This window comes from Canis lupus, chromosome 38 (genome assembly GCF_048164855.1).
Source record: "Canis lupus baileyi chromosome 38, mCanLup2.hap1, whole genome shotgun sequence".
NCBI lineage: Eukaryota > Metazoa > Chordata > Mammalia > Carnivora > Canidae > Canis > Canis lupus.
Genome location: NC_132875.1, coordinates 9,161,426 through 9,181,268, shown reverse-complemented (window position 1 = coordinate 9,181,268; position 19,843 = coordinate 9,161,426). Strand labels below are relative to the sequence as shown.

Sequence of the window (19,843 nt, the reverse complement as noted above, 5' to 3'; positions counted from 1 at the left end):
AGTTGGTTAACCATGTGATTTAATCTTGGGGTTGTGAGTTCAAGCCCAATACTGAATGTAGATTATTAAAAAATAATAAATTATTTTTAAAAATCCCACATATACCCAAAATTACTTCCTTAAAATATATAACCATAAATATTAATATGCATCTGTAATTGCACAATATTATAAAGCAAGAATACAGTAAAAGGAGCCATTCTGTATCAAAAATATATACATTCTGTTCTATTTATTTTTGAGAACCTGAACTGACTCATTCATGCCTCGCAAACAGTATAAGAGGTATCAGGATAACTGAAAAATCTTAGCACCTTGTGGTGATTTCTCCCAGTACGTTAATGTTTTACATCAAAGAATACACAGGAAAAAGCCTTCTTGCAATTAAAAAAGAAAGTCTTAGAAGTGCCTTCCTTGGGGCCCCTGTGTGGCTCAGTTGGTTAAGTGTATGTCTGCCTTCAGCTCAGGTCATAATCCCAGGCCCCATGTCAGCCTCCCCGCTCCCCACGTGTGCGCCCTCTTTCTCAATTAAATAAATAAAATTCTTAAAAAAAAAAAAAAGGAGCGGCCTTTGAATGCAGGTAGTACTTTAAAAATACTGTTTACCATAACATTAAGCCATCTAATGAAGGTGTAAATGCAGAGGAAGAGATTTCAAACAGCTATCCTCCTGAGCTTAAAAAAAAAAACAAAGTCTCAGGCAGGATCCACGCTGAGACAGACTTTAATTATGATGATGATATCGGTTTCTATTAGAGGCAAACAGCCCCAAAGACGTACATTTCAAAGGAGAGAACATTAGCCTTAAGGCTGCCTGCAGTGTTGAATCCCAATCCTAGTCAACTGTACTTGAATTTCTATTAGGATGTGTGCAGGTTCCAAAGCATATCCATAAACATTATGACACGCCCTCCATAAAGAGGTGGAGTCTATCCCCTCCCTCCTCTTGCATCTAGACAAGGTTATGAGTGCTTGACCCAAGAGCATAGCAGAAATGACACTATATGAGATTTTTAAGGTTAAAACATAAAAGGCAATGCTGCTTCCACCATGTCTACTGGACACTCACTTCCGGAGTTCTGAGTTGTCATATACAAAGTCTCACTACTCTGACACTATCACGCTAAAGAGGTCACTTGCAGCTGCTTTGTTCAACACTTCCACTTTCCTAGCCAATAGTCAGCATCAACTGCCACCCATGGGAGTGAGCCGCTGTGCATGTCCAGGCTAGTTGAGCCTCCGAGGACTGCTGACCAGTCATCACTTGACTAAAACTATAGGAGACGTATGGGTTATTATTTTGCCTCAACTCTCTTTTTTCTAATAAACCAGCCCTGGTTTTAGTATGCCACTTTGTAGAACATAAAGATTTTCAAGAATACATAAACTTCTGAAACCAGTATCACACTATATATGTTAACTAGAATTTAAATAAAAATTTGGAAAAAAAAAAAGAATACAGAAACTTACAGCATTACATTAGCATCTTTACAGCATATGTAAAAAGTATGAAGTACAGGTAGAAACTAGGATCAATGAGGGACTGGGTAGCTACAATTCCCATGGCATGCTTATTTCATCACATACACTACCAGTTCTCAAAGCTGGCATATGGAACCCAGAAGATTTCTGAGACCCTTTCCAAAAGAGGTCTGTGAGGTTTTATAATACACTAAGCTGTAATCTGTCCTTTTGAGTCAGTCTTCTGTTGAGTGTACATGGCAGTTTTTTGGGAGGCTGTTAAGTCAGACATTAAACAAATATTTAAAAATGCAAAAACCACACCATCATTTGAACTCAAAATTTAAAAAATAGTCATTTTTCATTAAAAAATGTCACTTATATAAACATATAGTTGGGTTATTATCCTTTTAAAATGAATTAATAGGGGCAGTTGGGTGGCTTAGTGGATTAAGCATCTGACTCTCGATTCTGGCTCAGGTCATGATCTCATGGTTGTGAGATCGAGCCTTGCAATGGGCTCCCAACAGTGCTTAAGACTCTCCCTATCCTACCCCTGGCTCACATACACACTCAATCAATCAATATGAATTAACAAACCCTTTCAAAAACCTGTCAATTTTAACTTTTAGTATAGTAAATCTTGATAAATAGAACCCACATAAACAAAAGGGGTCCTCAATCATTTTTAAGCGTGTATAGGGTCTTGAGACTAAAAAGTTTGAGAATTTTCCTTTTTTCTTCTTTTCATTTTCTTTTGACTGAGATCACATAGTATTAATTTATGTAAATTAAAAGCTCAAGTCATGACATTCCCACTGTAAATAATTCCAAACTCATACCTGATAAACTTACGTGCTTCTGTCTTCCCTAGCTCAGATTGTCATTTATTTGCCTAGTCAACCAAACAAAATTAGGACTTACTGTCTTACTGATTCTACTTCCTGAATTCATGGCCTACTTTATAACCCTCTTGCTCACATCCTCTGGCTTCCTGACCACTTAAAAGATCTTCCAATCCTACTTCCCAATTCACCTTCCAAGACATGTTCTACACTGCTACCAAATCATCAAAGCCAACCCAACATCTATGGATTCTAAACTATGCATTAAGGTGCCCCAGTGCGCTATAGGAAATTCATAGGAGTACCACAAAATATTTTAAATATCCAAGGTAAACAGAGCAATATACTCAACATCTGTCAAAACACTGCATGTACTACAAGCTCAAGGGGTTCAATTTTAACATTAGAGTATGTTACGTTTCTTTCAACGATGTCGTATCTTTGCAAAACTAATTTTTCCACAGCTGCTGTGTTAAAATTAGTCTGGTAGTGTCCAACCTGAGTCCAAGATTCAAGAAAGAAATAAAGTATTATTTTTTCTCTTAACTAGTATTATCACTTTAAGAATGAAATAAAAATTAAAGTTAAAATATTTAAATTGGAGAATAAAATCTTTTATGAATAAAATTTTATTCATATTAAAATAAGTAACAAAATTTGTAAGAAAATACGGCATAAAACATCAGCGTTGGAATAAAATTTTTCTTTTCTTTCAATTTATGTATCTAATTTTTTCAAATGACTACTGGGATATGAACGTTTATCAAACAATTAGTTCAAACAACTAGTCTGAAATGAACTACTTAACAAAGAGAACTGTTAGGAATTTCACTTAACCCTTGGGTGCCCCGAAAAAATTAGCAAAGAACCAAGGGTACTATGTGAATCAAGGAAGTTTGAGGAGCTCCATCTGCCTACACAGTGAACCCCCTCATTCTCTAAACACATTGCCAGTTCTCATATTCACACCCTTTCTGGTGGGGAAGCTGTGTCTCCATCTGGAATGTCCCTCCCAACCCTGACTGCCGGGCAGATTCCCAACTCATTCTTAAGCAAAGAAATTAAGCATTACTCCCAAGACAAAGAAGGAATAGAAAAAGGCAGGAAACAACACAGCTTCCTATCACCTGCATCATAGCAGTTCCTATCCATGCTCTTTTATGAACTTTGGTCTGTCAGCTCTTCTCTCAGAGGCACTGGAGTTTGACAGGAAAGTAGAGACAGGGAACCAGAAAGGTCAGTCACTGTTCTGACTCTGTCAATAATGACTTCTGTTATCTTGGGCAAGGGATTTTTCCTGTTCTTTCCAGGTGTAAAGTAAGTAGCTAAAAGTAGGTGGTGTTCAGTGTACTCCTCAGCTCTACAGGATGCTCCTAATAGGATTTAAGAAGAAATCAATTTGGGGCACTTAGCTGGCTCAGTCAGTGGAGTCTGTGACTCCTGACCTCAGGGTTGTGAGTTCAAGCCTGACACTGGGTATAGAGATTACTTGGAGGAAAAAAAAATGTAAAAAGAAAAAGGACCTGCTGCAGCAGTATTGGTGGTGGTGGGGAATCTTTCTAAAAACATTCTTTCAATCTACTCCTTCTCACTTTTTCATTCATATTTCAATATCAAAAATAATTAAATTTTAAAAATCTTGTTTTGCAAGATGTTCTGAAAACTTGACAGGACAAGAACAAACCACCCAAAACTAAGAACCACTGTATTTTTCAATGTCAACAGTAAGAGAAACGACCACTTATAAAGAAAGATTCTAAATCCTGGAGTAAAAAAATGGTTGATGAGAGACATATCCATAAATGTCACATTTACCTCATTTTTTGTTGTTTCTACCTTGGTCTTTTCCTTTGATCCAGATGTTGGCATTTCCTTTGTATGCCCATCAGGGATGTATATCAAAACACAAGGGGCTTCTTTGCAGCTATATGGGCTAAAGAGAAAATGGAGGGCCAAAAAAAGTTTACTTGAACAACATCATCTAACAGTAATTACAACTGAATTCTTAGATTCACTCAATGGCATAAACAGATTCACAGATTCATTCATTCTTAGATTCACTTCAAAGCATAAACAGTCCATTCTCTTATTATTCAAATCAGAAGCTCTTCAGAGTAGTTTAAAAACAATGAATACATAAGTAAAATTTCACAGTACTAATTTTAACCTTCTAGTTTAAGAACTTTTGTAGATACAAACACGCTACTCCAGAACAAAAGTACAGCTACGCTGCCTGCCACCAGAAATGGTATTAGTGGATGCTAATAGTCTCATTCCTGACTTAAATGCATCTACATACCACACCTAATCTGCTTATAAAGAGAAGAATTTCTATAAAACACAAGAAGTTCTCAATTCTATTTTGAAGAGTACAGTCATTAGCAAAATCTACCACCCGAGATTACTCACAAGCAAATGATTTCTTCAAATTTTGTAGTATTCCTACAATATACCTAAGGAAAATACACTATAAAGAAAAAATTAATAGTAATAATTTTAACCCCAAGATAAGATAGACTAAGATTTTTTCTTTATACTTGGACTGCATGAAAATGAATTATAAGATGGTTTAATTTTAGAAATGAATAACCTGCTACTATTATGCTATTTCAGAGTTACTACTTATTACTATTAAAATTTGAGAAATTAAAAAAAATAAAAAATAAAATAAAATCTGAGATATTAAATATAGAAGACAAACTGTCAGTCACAGTATTTTAGTAGAAATTCAATTTTTAAAGTCTTATTTACTATAAGAATGTTACGTATTTTCATTTAAATGCTCAGTGACATTTACTTACCTAACAGGTTCATATGGCTGATCACATATGAAGAACCCTCTTCTCTGGAGTTGTATAATGTCTCCTTTTTTCAAATCCTTAAGGCAAGGGTCCCCCAGCATTAGTTCTTCATGCTGTATCACAGAAGACCAAAATATACCTTAGAAATCAGAGCACTGAAAACTAAAATATAAGTTGTTTTTTCCAGAAGGTGGAATATTTTATACAAATATGTTAAAAACTTCACTACCTAAGCAGATGCAGTGAAACAGTTAAGAATTAAACAATTATATATACTGTATTTTTAAAGTTAAAATTAATGAACTGATGAACTTCAGGAAACCTTTCAACGAACCTGATCAGTCGGTATCCCTGCCCATGTGAATAAGCTCATAAATATGAGCTGCAGTACAAAAAGCACTAGAGACCTACTGAAAGGCAAAACAAGACAGCACTTAAGCATAAGTTCTTTCACTTCACTGTGCTTCAGCTCCTATCTTCTGTAAAATGGAAACATCACATCTTTTCACATTTTAACAAAATTTTATAGATCTTTTCCATTTTACTTGAAAACCAAATACTTGGGCAGCCTGGGTGGCTCAGCGGTTTAGCGCCGCCTTCAGCCCAGGGTGTGTGTGATCCTGGAGACCCGGGATCGAGTCCCACATCGGGATCCCTGCATGGAGCCTGCTTCTCCCTCTGCCTGTGTCTCTGTCTCTCTCTCTCTGTGTCTCTCATGAATATAAATAAATAAATAAATAAATACATACATACATATTATAAACATGATATTTTATAAATATATATTATTTATATTTATAATAAAAATAAATTATTTTATTATAAATAAATAATCTAAAAACATTTTAAAAGCCTTAAAAAAAAACAAATACTTAAAAATAATTTTAAAAATTCTAAGAAGTTAAAAACAAAACAAAACAAAAATTCTAAGAAGTTTATATAATAAGGAAAAAGGAAATACAGTTTCTTTTAGAAGCCTACCTTACTGTTCTTGTTGACATACTGCTTAAAGTCCTCATCTTTTCCTAGCACTGGCTTTGTGATCAAGTGCTCGTAAGTGACACAGATTGCTGGAATTGGAAGTGCATGTGCAGTCTCTGCAAGCCAAGTGATCTTCGTGGTTTTCTTGTAGTCTTTGTTCTCCAAATTCAATTTTGCATCAAGAGATTCAATTTTTCCATCTGCATTTCTAGATATAAGATTGAAAAGTGTTTAAAGAAAACCAGAATTTCCATAAATGCATTATTTTGTTCTATATCTGTAGTAAGTGGCTAGGAATTTTTCTTTGGAAAATGTCAAAAGAAACATTTACTTTAACTTCTACTATGTTCTAGACATATACCAGGTAAGAGACAAATTAAATACAACCTACTAGAGAACAGGTGCACACACATCTGATGAAGAACATGAACATATTTACAAATTTTAAAGTCATCTGCATTAAGCATTAAAAAATGTAAAGTACTGTATTTTTAAACATATGACACTTACTTAAAATCATATGTAAAGTGACTGAACAATTAAGATTTCAGAATTATTATATAATTTTATTAGCATATGTTCTATTTATGTAATCTTAAGAACAAACAAGTGTAGCATGCTATAATAAATGGAAAGTTCATATTCATTTGAAAACAATTTTAAACCATATTTTAGGACAAAGAATGTTATAAATTCTGTCCAAAGTATTCCTCCTGCAGGCATCTGCACAATGAGAATTAGATGACAAGAAGGGACCCGTAAACATCAGAACTACTTTCTTAACAAGGCACAGTAACTTACAACATCACAAGCAAAACATATCCCAATTACCTGATTAATAAACTGGAACACATATGGAAAAGACATTTGTTGTGTCCAGAACTGGCAGTTTCTATGCCTGAGCAGATTTACCAGTCAGGAAAATGAATGGGTCTAAATCCGGTAATTTTAATAAGTGAATAAACCTAAGAATTCCCTTCCATTTTGATATAAAACCAGATGAAAAATTCTTACTTATGTATTTTAGCAATGTTGATGTTGCCCCAATTTATAAAGGTAACCATCTCCCCCTCCGACAACGTCTCTGCATCAGCACCTTCGATGAAAACTTTAGAACTGTACCATACTGGCTTCAAGCCAACATCAGGATTCTGATTGGTTAAAAAAAGGAGAATGTTGATTGAAAAAACCAATTTATTGAACACAGCATGCAAATTTATATATTTTTTTCATTTTTCTTTAGCCAAACATGTTGAACCCCAGCTCAGAGAGTTGGTCAGCCACCTGACCAATAACGCTAAGGGCAGTCAGATGAAAAGACCTGTCCCTAAGATTACTTCTAGCCTAAAATTCTTTGTTCTCAAAGCTAAGACAGTATTACTATTCCTTGGTGTCCCTCCAATCAGAATCTGCTTTCCTATCCTCAGAATGTCACTAAAGCTATAGCAGCAAAGGAGAAAATGGAGTCACTCCTGATCAGTGGCTGCAGAGCATCATAGGACAACAGATGTCGCCACAGCAGGAAATTGTGGACCTTTCATATTTCAGAAGACAAATTTTAAAGATTGTATTTGTATAGACAGATGAATTTTGTCTTTTCAGCATGTATTATATAAAGAAGAAAAAAGATCTGGGTAATAAAAAGAACGGAGTATTAACTTTCAGTTTTTGTTTGACAGACTTCAAAAGAAGAAAAGTGTAAGATCTTGTGAAATATATATTACATAGCTTGTGTTTAATAATTGTTCAATGAATGTACCAATGCATTTGAGAAAAATTAGTGTGCTGTATCGACTTACATACTACTGGGCTCAGAGAAGAATGCTAACGGGCTAAATCTGTAACGCTTTGTGAGGAAAGTGATAAAAGATTCCACAGATCACACTGAGCAATCCAGTCGTCATTTAAAGTGTGTCTCCAAATCAATTCGTTCTTAACTACTTATCCTTCATTACTTGTGTAACTATTAACTAAGCTATCTGAACACAACTATCATCTTAACAAATAAACACCTCAGAATGTTTTAATCCTCATCATTCAAATTTCAAAGCATTCAGTAAGCTTCACAATGAAGTTAACTGTAGTAGATGACATGGTACATCAGATAGCCCCACTCACTTGGCTGAACTAATTAGGTATAAAATAAAGGCAAAGCCAAATCAATTACAGACATACATTCTTTCTAAATCTTATTAGAAGTCCCTTAAAATAAGTAAGGTTATGAGTATATTAGACTATTAGCAAATAAGTGAGTTAGTCTATGAATCTTCACTATACAAAGAAGGTATTTATAGACAACCCACAAAGCTGGAATAAAAGCATCTTTTTTACTTCAATACTATCAACCTAGCAGTCCTAACTATCTAAAACAACAACCATGGTTTAACTAAGAGGATTCCCTACTATCTGTATCTAAGAGTTATATTCTGAATTTAGATGGACAGATTTCATCCTCACTTCACTGATATTCCCTAAAACAAAGTAAATGGCAGTGTGATCAATCCTAACTAAAACTGTGATTCAAAGGGTACATGTCTGACTCAGTCAGTACAGCATGTGACTCTTGATTGTAGGGTCATGAGTTCAAGCCCCACATAGGGAGTAGAGCCTACTTTAAAAAAAAAAATTGTGATTTGATATTACTAGGTCTGATGTTCTGGCAAGACAAAGTAACAATGAATAATCTAGTTAACAGAAGGAACCTCAGCTTCCCTATAAAGATAAGAGCATGAATTATATCTTTCAAAATGACCCCAGGAAAAAATAAATTTTTATAATATATGCTATCTCTACAGAATAAAAAACAATAGGCACAGAGTGTAAAAGTTCTGAGATGTGTTGTGGATTATTACTAGAATAAATTTCTTCAGCAAGAAACCCACAAAAACATTTACTTCAATTAGTGTCAAGTCCTGACAAATAATGAATAGAAAATGATCCCAAAACCATGCTATTGCCACCAAACCACATTTTCCCTTTTATTATCCTGCTCCTTCTAGGAATAACATTGGTAAAAGTGTAGGATGACCTTTGGGTGTTTGGCTACTTCTTTCATTTCCTCCTGAGCCTCAGGGATATTCACTGGAATCACTTCTTTCTTCAGTAATGCAACATATCGTGGAGCCACTGGGTCAATAACCTGCAATAGATGGGTCCTCGTGTTAAAACATTTAGTTATTTTTAAAACTTCATAAATAAAATAAATAATAGCACAGGAATACTAACTGGCTTTCTTTGTTACTGCATTTACTAATATTTTGGTTTACCTGCTAAGTTTCCTTTAATATTTAACTGTCCAGTAGAAAAAAAGAAAATCATAATCGAAACTACATGAAATTTAGAGTTCCTTGCCAAAAATAACTAGTTAGTTATAATTAGTTAAAGCAAAATATTACTTTTGAAAATAACTTTTAACTCTGGTATTAGAAGGTGAAGAAAAATCATCCTGCAGGGTTATATATCAATCCTATGGGTAAGTGTGAGATGTCATTTTGTATTGTTGGAGAAGACCGTTTTCCAAGAATATATTTTATTATCACTTTTAATCAGTGTTAGGCAACACATCACCACAAAAGCAAAAGAGTATTAGGCCACTATAATAAGGCAATTCTATAAATTTGTAGTAAAAACAAGACATTTCTACTGATCTGCAAGCTACATATATACGGATCACTCACTGTGTTCCCAGTACTTAGCAAGGGCCTGGCACACACAGGTAATCAACAAACATTTGCGGATTAACTGAATGAATGGTCATACTGGCTATGCTCTAACCTTAACTCCACCTCCAAAACAGTAGTAGCATGCCTTTCTGAATCTGATGATTTCCCCCCTTTCACTGTTCAATTTAAAATTATCTATGATGACCACACAAAACAGAAGTGTTTAGACACTAAATAAAGCATATGGAAGAAAAATGTGGATAGAGGCATATATACAAACAGCTAAGGAGGATGCAGGAAATGGTATGGCTAATTAAACTTGGCTATGTTTGGGTTTGGTTTTTTTGGTATGATTTTTTGTTACCACTGTTTCGTTTTTTGTTTGCTTTGAGAGTATTTTTCAGCCTCTGAAAAGAATGATACTAAAATTCTGAGTGACTCAGAGGGTCACTTATATTTCATGTTAGTAGTAAATCAGGACCAGATTCTATTATTCCATTCCTTCCTTGAGTTAGCTTAAAGGCCATTCTTACTAGTAAGTTAAAGTTCCTCTTTCAGCTTCAATGAACTAAAATGATCAAAGATTTTTTTTAAATGATCAAAGATTTAATTTGTGATTACTCAGTTCAGTATTTAAGCAAGGAAGATCTAATTTCTTTAAAGAAGCTAAAACTAGACAAGCCAGCCTGAGAAACTTACAATTCACTGCAGCTCCGTTTTCTCAACTGACAAAAGGAGAAGGCAGTTTCTCACACCTAATTACAACGATCACTTAGGGCAGTGGCTGGCTAGCACAAATTCTCAGGCCAGACACCACCCACTGGGGTAAGGGTAGGCCTGGGAAAGGAAAAGATTCCAGAACCCTTAACACACTTCCCCTAAACAGCCACCCTTTTATTTACTGAGGTTTACTTGAAAATTTTTCATTTTAAGGAAACTTTCCTTATTTCAAAAGAGAGAAGTCAAAGAGAGAAGTTTCTACATACTTTAATTTACTAGGGAGGGAGAGAGGCAAGGGACTGGGATGACATTGTGGGGAAAAACTATTACGTTATCATACCACTGAAATACTAACATAGATTTTTAAATTAAAGCAGTAAATGAAGGTTGATAGAAGGAACTACTACTCTGAAATGAATATTCTAAAGCAATGACTTTTCTGCCTTGACCGAAGAGTTCAAATCTTAACACTTACATAAAACCATGAAGAAAATTAGAGAGATTAATACAGAGTAAGCTAGTGAAATGTCTCCTATGAGTGTCAAGGTAGATTATTTAGTGGACCTAGATAGATTCTAGTTAGTTATGATTCAGAAAAACTATGTATTAGTTTCCTGCCAAGATGCAATGTCAGGCTAAGAAAACATAGATTATAGTGTTTTCAGAGGGATACTGAATTATTACCCAACATCTCACTGTCCCCTTCATCCATTTTCTTCCCTTTTCTTTGCCATATATAATATACTCTGTAAACAAAGCTCTTTCTCCAAAGGAGCATCTACTTTAAGAGATGTAGCTAATCCAAAGTAATCCAAAGTTCACCCTCTTGTCCTTCAGCAGAAGATGCTCGAACAAAAATGCTTGGTTATTCAGAGTGGGAGAGTGTCCAAAGAATTTTATCCTTGTTCTTAATGACTGCTTCACAGTGCCAGGGCACTAAATTTAGTTCACTGATGCTTCACTTACATTTTATTCAGAGCTTGGAAAAAGCAAGCTACAAAATAACAAAGCAGGAATCAGACTGAATGGGACATGAACCCTAAATAAGAGATGTGTACCTCAAGGGTCAGAGAAAGTGGCAAAGCGAAAGAAGTGTAGGAAGAGGTCAGGATGGCCAGCAAAAGAAATGAAAGGATACATCATCAGAATAACTCCATTTTTACTAACAATCAAAATGTTTTAACTGTGCTGTTTTAAACATGGTTCTTAATGTTTAGAGGTCCCTCAGATGTATGGATAAACAAAGCAGCCTGAAAAATACTTACCTACTTTCACTCCCTCTCACATCCCCATTGAAAACTATATGGAAACATTCCCTGTCTGCTCCATCAATGAGGCAATTGCCCCTCCCCTCCAACTACAGAAGGAAGTTTACTATGTAAGGAGAAGGGTGTCTAGATCCTTGCAGATACCAGAAGAAGCTGAAGGTGAGGGTACTGCACAGAGAGACAAGGGGATTAAGTGAATGTATGATACTAGATAGGCCCTCAGTCTTCCTCCATTCCGCTCCAAAGCTCTGACAGCCAAGCCTTCACACTTCAAGCAAGTAATTAAAAAAATTTCTCTGGAAAAACTGCCTAATCCAAGAGACAAGAGATAAAGTTACCGACATAGAGGTTCTCCAACTAACTGACTCAGCCAGGTCACCCTACTGTGAGGTTCAGCTGACAAATCCAAGTCTTTCTTTCAGGGCTTCTAACTGCACCTTTAGTCCTCCAGGTTAAACATGAACAGATAACCTAGACTATCCAGACCTCTGAGATGTCTTTAATATGAAACCAAAAGCCAAAGTAATACACGGGGAAGAGATGTCATAAGAAAATAATTCCTATCAATGCTAATATTCTAAGCATGGAACAGGAACAAGAAGTTTTGTTTTGTTTTTTAATTCAGAGAACAAGAGAAATCTTATTTGGAAATATGATACATAAATGAACTAGTTCCCAGAACAAAAGGAAGGAGCTTCCAGATTGGAAGCCACATGTTCTTCCGATGGACAGAGATGAAAACAGAGCCCCACCATAACATATCAGCATGAAATTTCAGAGTGAAAAAACATCATACACAAGAAATCTTCATCCTTACCCAACCCTTCTCAGGGAGCTCAAAGGATGGAGAATAGCAACGGAAGAGAAATGTTAAGAGGAGGGAGATCTAAGAACCAGGCAATCCGTTACAGAACAAGAGCAAAGGGGATCCTAGAACGATAATGGCTGACTTCTGAAGACTGCTGAGCTTCAGAAGCTAACGGGCCGGGCCCTCATCCAGATCAGCACAGAGCAGTGCAGAAGGCTCCGGCAGAGCTGTCTACACGATGAAAATGAAAGAGTAGGAAGGCACAAGAACATCTTGGTAGGAAATTTAGACGACTCACGGAGAGTTGAAGTCAGAAGCAGAAAACTTAACAAATGAGGAAAAACAAAACAATCAACTACAAGAAAACCAACAGGACTGAGAAAGAGACCTATGTCCCCTCTTTCTACTGGGAGACAAATGAGGATGTCTGAACCTTAAAAAAAAACAAAAAAAAAACACACACATCTTAGAGATATAGGCAATAAAAATACCAAAAGAATGATATAAAAGAGCTGCAAGTGATTTCTCTAGGGGAAGAAAATGGAAGAAAAAAAGAGGAAAATGTCGTTCAACCTTACAGACCCCGCAGAACTGACTGCAGTGAAATACAGTGAACTAAGTACATATGTGTAACTTTATTAAAACTTAAAACCTTTAAAATTTGGGTTATTAATGAAATGTACACCAAATTTATTTTGCTTGTAAATTCTACTTATTAGTAACTGCAGCAACAGAAAGAACCAATTAATTTCTTTATGTATCAAAAAACACACAAGACTGAAACAAATTCAAGACACATGCGAGACAAGCAAGTATTTCTTGAGGCAAGGCATCAGCACAATCAAGCAGCAATAAGAAAAAAGAATTACAGAACACAATCACAGAAACTATGGTTTAAAACACGGCATTTTAATGATTTGCCTTATTATAGTGTCTAAGCATCTGCTTCCAATTAGTAATTACAATGTCAATATGCAGTATTCCTTATTTGACTTTCATTTAAGAAACAGTTAAAAAAAAAAGCTAGATTCAAGAAGTCACAGGAATTATAATTAGTGAAACTTCAATATAACTCAGTGAAACACATAACTTTAAAACTCTGTCCTCTCAGCACACAAGGGAACAGTGGAATGAAGTTAGCCAAATCTTCCCTTTGCCACTAAGAAAACTAGAGGACATATTTTTGAAAACTAGGAATAATGCATTTTCAATGGATTTGTATAAGCAAGTATTTTATATAAATGTGATTGTGCTTCAAAGCTGTATAACATCTCAGGTTATAACATGTAATATGCTAAAAGCTATGTGCTAAGGCAAATAAAAGCATTAAGTAATACCTTCTTACAGAGAGCTCGCAGCTTGAAAGCAGAAAAATGAAATGCAGTGTTCATAAAAGATTTAAGGAAAAAACTGTTACCTTTCCCCATTAACTCCAAGTTTATTTGTTTTAATCACTGTGACTTGTTTGATTTAGCTAACAAGCTTAATGGTCTTTATAGTTTTAAGGAAAACATTCCATTTTCCTGATGGTCTGCAAAATGGTAACGTTCTTCACAAAGTTTTCTCTACAATGAACACACTAATGATTCATATACATATATTATTCAAGACTTAGGCACGAGAAAGGAGGACCAAGAGTCAAAATATGTACCTTTTTATTAAACGCCCAAATTTTGTCCCACTCCATGTTCACAACTGAACGTGAAGAGCCCTAGAAAATCAATGATAAAATGACTTAAAAAGGCAAAAGGTATTCATTAGACAATTTAAGCTAAGTATGTTAGGAAAAAAACCCAAAAAATACTTCGAAGTTTACTATCTTTGGAATACAAAGCTTAGTATGCACAAACTCATTGTGTTACCCTGAAGAGCCAGAGTCAAGAACCATATATTTTACTAGATAAAAATACTACAGGTTGTTGCCTTTGTCCCACTTCCGCTTATTACCAGCACAGGACATTCTCAGTCTTCTACTATTATAAACATACTCCTAAAAAAAAAAAAAACTGCCCTTGCATTATAAAGAACAAGGAATAGAATGAACAGAAATAACAGAGACTAAAGGGATATTAATGAGACTTGAAAACTCAAACAGAGAAGCTGGAAAGCAAAGTGTAGGTCACCTGAGCAGCAATAAACTGTTTCAGCCCTTCAACGGTCATTCCTCTTCTGAGCACACCACGAACCGTAGGAAACCTTGGGTCATCCCTGGGAAATAGGGAAATTTTTAAGTACCAAGAAGATCTTTTTAAATGTACAAACACAGGAAAAACAAAATACCTTAAAGAATAAATTGTAGTCAGCTTTGGAAATATTTGAATAAGAGTTGTTTATATAATAAGTGGGTAGATCATAGTATCAGCGAGCCCACAATTCATGGAAAAGGAAAACTGGTCAAATATGATGCAGTAAAATAACTGGACTACTAGAAATAATAAAAGCACATTTCAAAAAAGATACAAAGGAAACATCTTCAAATATGGAAAAGCTATGCATTAAAACATTCTGATTTGCTATTTAACAACTATTCGAGGCCCTCTATATTCTACATACGACCACAAGAATCAGATAAGAGATGGTATTGTGTATCCACGTATGAATAAACTGTACAAAGCCCTTTGGGCTGTAAAAGATATATATATAGTTATTTATACATTAGTTATTAACACTAATAACTGCAGAAATTTGCAAACTTTACCAAGTCTGCTATAGAATCCTTTGCCTAGAGCCCAAGATAAATTTGCCCTTTATCAAATTCAGCTCCTCAATAAACCAGTATAAAATACATATTATTGAACAAATACTTAATATATCACTGTTATGTCATGCTAATAGAAACTAATATATACACTCTTGTTAATTCAGATAAAAAATATTCTTAGACTTATCCAGCATGGTACCTAATCCAAACAGATTTCATTTACACTGGCAGATACATGGCTACAAGATGACTTTAATTTTTATAGTCCTCTTTCTTGCAGAAATCTCATTTAGGTTTTTAATATGCTACAAAGATTTGCAAACTTTTTCCTAGATGGTGAGTCCTCTGGGCAACCAACAGTTCCAAAAGGTGGGTCTTCACCACCAAGGCAGAGACCATCTATGTCTTCACCTCAATTCAGGTGATTTTTGGCCTTCCAGGGACCCAGATGAAAAGAAAAGCCTCAGAGCCTCAGAATAATATGAAGAATGGTAACCAGATATATAAAAGACCAAAGTCACAACACTTTTTTACAAAATGCTAAGATCTGCAGAGAATATGCCCTTGTGTATTTTTCATTCTCATGCACCAGGATCCAAATGAGCACTCCGTGTTTGTAGCATTCAAATAAAGGGGAGAGGTAGGGGGACTCAGGGGACCTGATGGGCTGGATGCAAAAAAGGTAAGGACCAGAAACCCTCAAGGCCCACTCATTCCACCTCCTCCCATTCACCCTCCCCATCCCTCAAAACAGTTTTAAAATCACTGATATACCATGTTGTTACGACCTCTCAATTCTAGTTAACAGTAAACATACCATCCGTCTACCAATCCTTCGTTGACAAACCATGTCAGTTTTCTTTTGGAGAGCACTGTGTTGTTGAGATTTAGTCGACTATATTCCCAAATATATGGTTTTCTTATGCCTAAGGCTTCAATTATCCAATAAAACTGTTCATCCCTGTCATGGTATTCTGTTGTTCTCAGAGCATGTGTAACACCTTCAATACTGTCAACTATGGGGCAGGCAAAATCATATGTTGGATAAACACTGGAAAAAAAAAAGGATGTATTAAAAACCAAAATGAAGCATTTTACCCTTTTCATCTTAGATTAAGCATTATAAGCAGCCATAGTAATTTGAAATAAATTCCTTAGGGCAGCCTGGGTGGCTGAGCGGTTTAGCGCCGCCTTCAGCCCAGAGCATGATCGCATGATCCTGGAGACCCAGGATAGAGTCCCACGTTGGGCTCCCTGCATGGAACCTGCTTTTGTCTCTGCCTCTCTCTCTCTCTCTCTCTGTATCTCATGAATCAATAAAATCTTAAAAAAAAAAAAAAAAAGAAAGAAATTCCCTAGATGTTAGGAATTTCTTAAAAATCAACAGGTTTGGGCAGCCCGGGTGGCTCAGCGGTTTAGCACCACTTTTAGCTCAGGGTGTGATCCTGGAGACCCAGGGTCAAGTCCCACATCAAGCTCTCAGCATGGAGCCTGCTTCTCCCTCTGCCTTTGTCTCTGCCTCTCTCTCTCGGTGTCTCTCATGAATAAATAAGTAAAATCTTAAAAAAAAAAAAAAATCAACAGGTTTTATGATGTATAATATTAATATTCAAAGCATATCAAGATATTATCGGTCTTTGAAGATAATAGTTAACTCACACAATATTCAAACAAAAAAGCAAATTTGCAATTTAATGGACAACTGGGTATTGGCACAGCAAATTCTACAATCATATTTCTGTAACGACCAATACACAGTATGGTAGGAGGCAATAAGCAATATATAGTTGACCTTTGAACACCACAAATTAGAACTGCATGGGTCCACTGATACATGGATTTTTATAAATACAGTACAGTACTACAAATGTGTTCTTATGATTTTTTAAATAACATCTTCTCTGACTTATTTTGAGTAAAATATATAATATATATAACATACAAAATATGTGCTAACTTGGTGTTTATGTTATCAGTAAGGCTCCTGGTCAACAGGAGGCTATTAAATTTTGGGGGATCAAAAGTTATATAGATTTTTCACTGCATAGGGGGAGTCAGCATCCTGACTCCTTGCCTTGTTTAAGAGTCAACTGTACATCTTAATTCAAGAGAATTTTTAGCTTTTTAATATCTTAATTAATCTCACACTTGAGTAAATGCCAAAGCTTAAATCTCCTGTAATTAAATGAATTTAAGAACAAAGCATTTCCTTCTCTGATAAATAGGAGAGAAAAAAAACATTAATTAAAATTTCATTTATGATGGAATAGTCTTAAAACAATTCGTGATTAAAATAATGCACAGAACACACAAACACTTTGAATTTTAACAAACAAAATACTGCATCATGTCTTCTAATTTTTAGGATACTTCATTAAAATACTACTCTATTATGTTTGGCAATTATTTGATACTGAAAATGTGTAAAAATGGGTATCCAAATTCATTTTTCCAAATGTATTCAAAGTATTTACTTAATAAAATAAGGAAAAAGTTCTGTTAAAAAGGAAAGACTCTAACATAGACACCTGTAGCCATATATATAAGGTGAATGTCTGTATATGGACACACACAACTACATCCACAAGTTTAAAGAAAGTTACATTAGCTAAACAGGTTACTATTTACATTCCCTAATCTCTTCAAAAGTGTTGATTCAGCATTTATATGTAGTAGGCTTCTTCAAAGTATAAAAAATATATTCTACTTTACTTTATGAAAGTAAATTAACATGGGAGGGGAACTCGTTTAAAGAAAAAAATCATTAACTGAAAACCCACACAAAAAACTACTAATCAAAACTAGACAAAAGACATATGATACTTCCTTATGTTGTTTAAATTTCTGTAGATTTTCGATTTACTTTTGTGAATCAGTTTATGCCCAGCAGAATCCAAGTTCATGAGAGGAAGAGAAAGGTCTTCTCCTAAAGATACACACTACAGTAAACCTAATCAATACATAAAAAGCAACTTTAGGCAGACTGAAGGACTTTTATAAGATGAAAGGGATCTTAGAATTAAACTAGCATAATCCTAATCAACAGGTGAGTAAACAGGCCAAGAGATTAGGTTACATGCTGTACCAAGTTATTAATCTGTGGATGAACAAAGATCCAGGTCTCCTGACTGCTCTGCATCTACTCTGTGTTTTATAGAGATCATCTCATCAAAGCAAAATCATAGTAGGCTACCGAGCATAATTAAAGAGACATACTCACTTGTATTTATTTCCAGTTCTTGGATGTGGCTGAATTTTACAGCGATAAAGTGTTGGATCTCTCATACATCCATTATTACTACTCATGTCAATTTTTGCTCTAAGACAACAGGACTGACCAAACTGGCTTCCTTTTTTCATTTCTTCCCACATCTGCAGATTCTTCTCAACAGCTATAAAATGATAATTATATTATAGTTTATCTAATGTATTACTAATCTAGTTGAATTCAAATTATTTTAATAGTCCCATAATTTGATACCAATGTTCATATTCTACTTGTAAATTATACGTACACCCCACTTGTTTAAAAGTACTATAATAGTTCTAACATCTGGTATGAAGAATAAATGCATTATTTTTTTATGAGTAAGTCTCACAAAACATTTACGAAGTATATTCTATAAATATGTTTTCAGAAGTCAAATCAATACATTCCACTGATGAAGTACTGATTAAGGGCAAGAGAGAAAACCATGAGGCCTGAAGGTTTTTCTCATCCTGCATTTCTCATTTTCCCAAGACACAACTGGCCAGCCCTTGACCCCCTCAAATTTAACACTGCATTTGAGGCAGAAGCATTCTGTCCCTTTGCCACCTAATGCCCAGGGGAAGGCCAGACTGGCCTGATCCACAGGACATCAGCACTACAGCGCACCACCAGGTAAAGAACCCAGCTTGGGCTATGAGCCTGACCCTTGGGCTCCCTGAAACCCCTGTCAGTCATTCTAGTGGAAAGCAGAAGACTCTTGGATCAAAAAACATGAGATCACAGAAAACAATGGCACAAGTTTAATCCCAGAAAAAAAGAATTCTATGTTCCAAGTGGCTATAGTTCTATTTGTGTGAGAATACTGAAAAACCTGCCCCATGTGGTAGGAAAGAAATAACATAATGATTCTCCGTGGAAGCTCCTTAAGATATAATGGAAACTTTACCTGCCCTCAAAAAATCAAATGAGGTCTTAAAGTACAGTTGTTAACTATCTTTGAACATGTAGAAAAAAAAAAATGTAGGAAAACTTTAAAAAGAGAGATAAAGACTTCCGTAACTATCTGAATTTACTATACACTTCCCAAGATTTAAATACAGTATTGGGCAGCCTGGGTGGCTCAGCGGTTTAGCACCGCCTTCAGCCCATGGCCTGATCCTGGAAACCCTGGATCAAGTCCCATGTCAGGTTCCCTGCATGGAGCCTGCTTCTCCCTCTCCCTGTGTCTCTCATGAATAAATAAAATCATAAAAAACAAGATTTAAATACAGTATTGTGGAAATTATGGCACTATAACTGTGGAATGAAAATAGCCCTATTTAGTAGTTCAAGGGACAAGTAATGAATAAGAAAGATATGCTTTTTCATTAAGTAATACTTCTGAG

The 19,843-nt window shown here is 35.3% G+C and overlaps 1 protein-coding gene across 2 annotated transcripts in view; it reads right to left on the bottom strand.

Annotated features, from left to right (window-relative positions):
* EPRS1 (glutamyl-prolyl-tRNA synthetase 1) overlaps positions 1–19,843 on the bottom strand; it is a 68,874-nt gene that overhangs the window by 31,266 nt on the left and 17,765 nt on the right. The window contains exons 9-18 of one of the 2 annotated variants that reach the window (XM_072814611.1): positions 18,468–18,639; positions 16,065–16,298; positions 14,670–14,754; positions 14,198–14,257; positions 13,884–13,904; positions 9,117–9,227; positions 7,103–7,239; positions 6,089–6,296; positions 5,108–5,220; positions 4,122–4,239 (exon numbers count right to left, since the gene is read on the bottom strand). In XM_072814611.1, coding sequence (XP_072670712.1) covers positions 4,122–4,239; positions 5,108–5,220; positions 6,089–6,296; positions 7,103–7,239; positions 9,117–9,227; positions 13,884–13,904; positions 14,198–14,257; positions 14,670–14,754; positions 16,065–16,298; positions 18,468–18,639 — 1,259 coding nt within the window. The remainder of the gene's footprint in view (positions 1–4,121; positions 4,240–5,107; positions 5,221–6,088; positions 6,297–7,102; positions 7,240–9,116; positions 9,228–13,883; positions 13,905–14,197; positions 14,258–14,669; positions 14,755–16,064; positions 16,299–18,467; positions 18,640–19,843) is intronic. The other variant, XM_072814612.1, reaches the window with a different exon arrangement.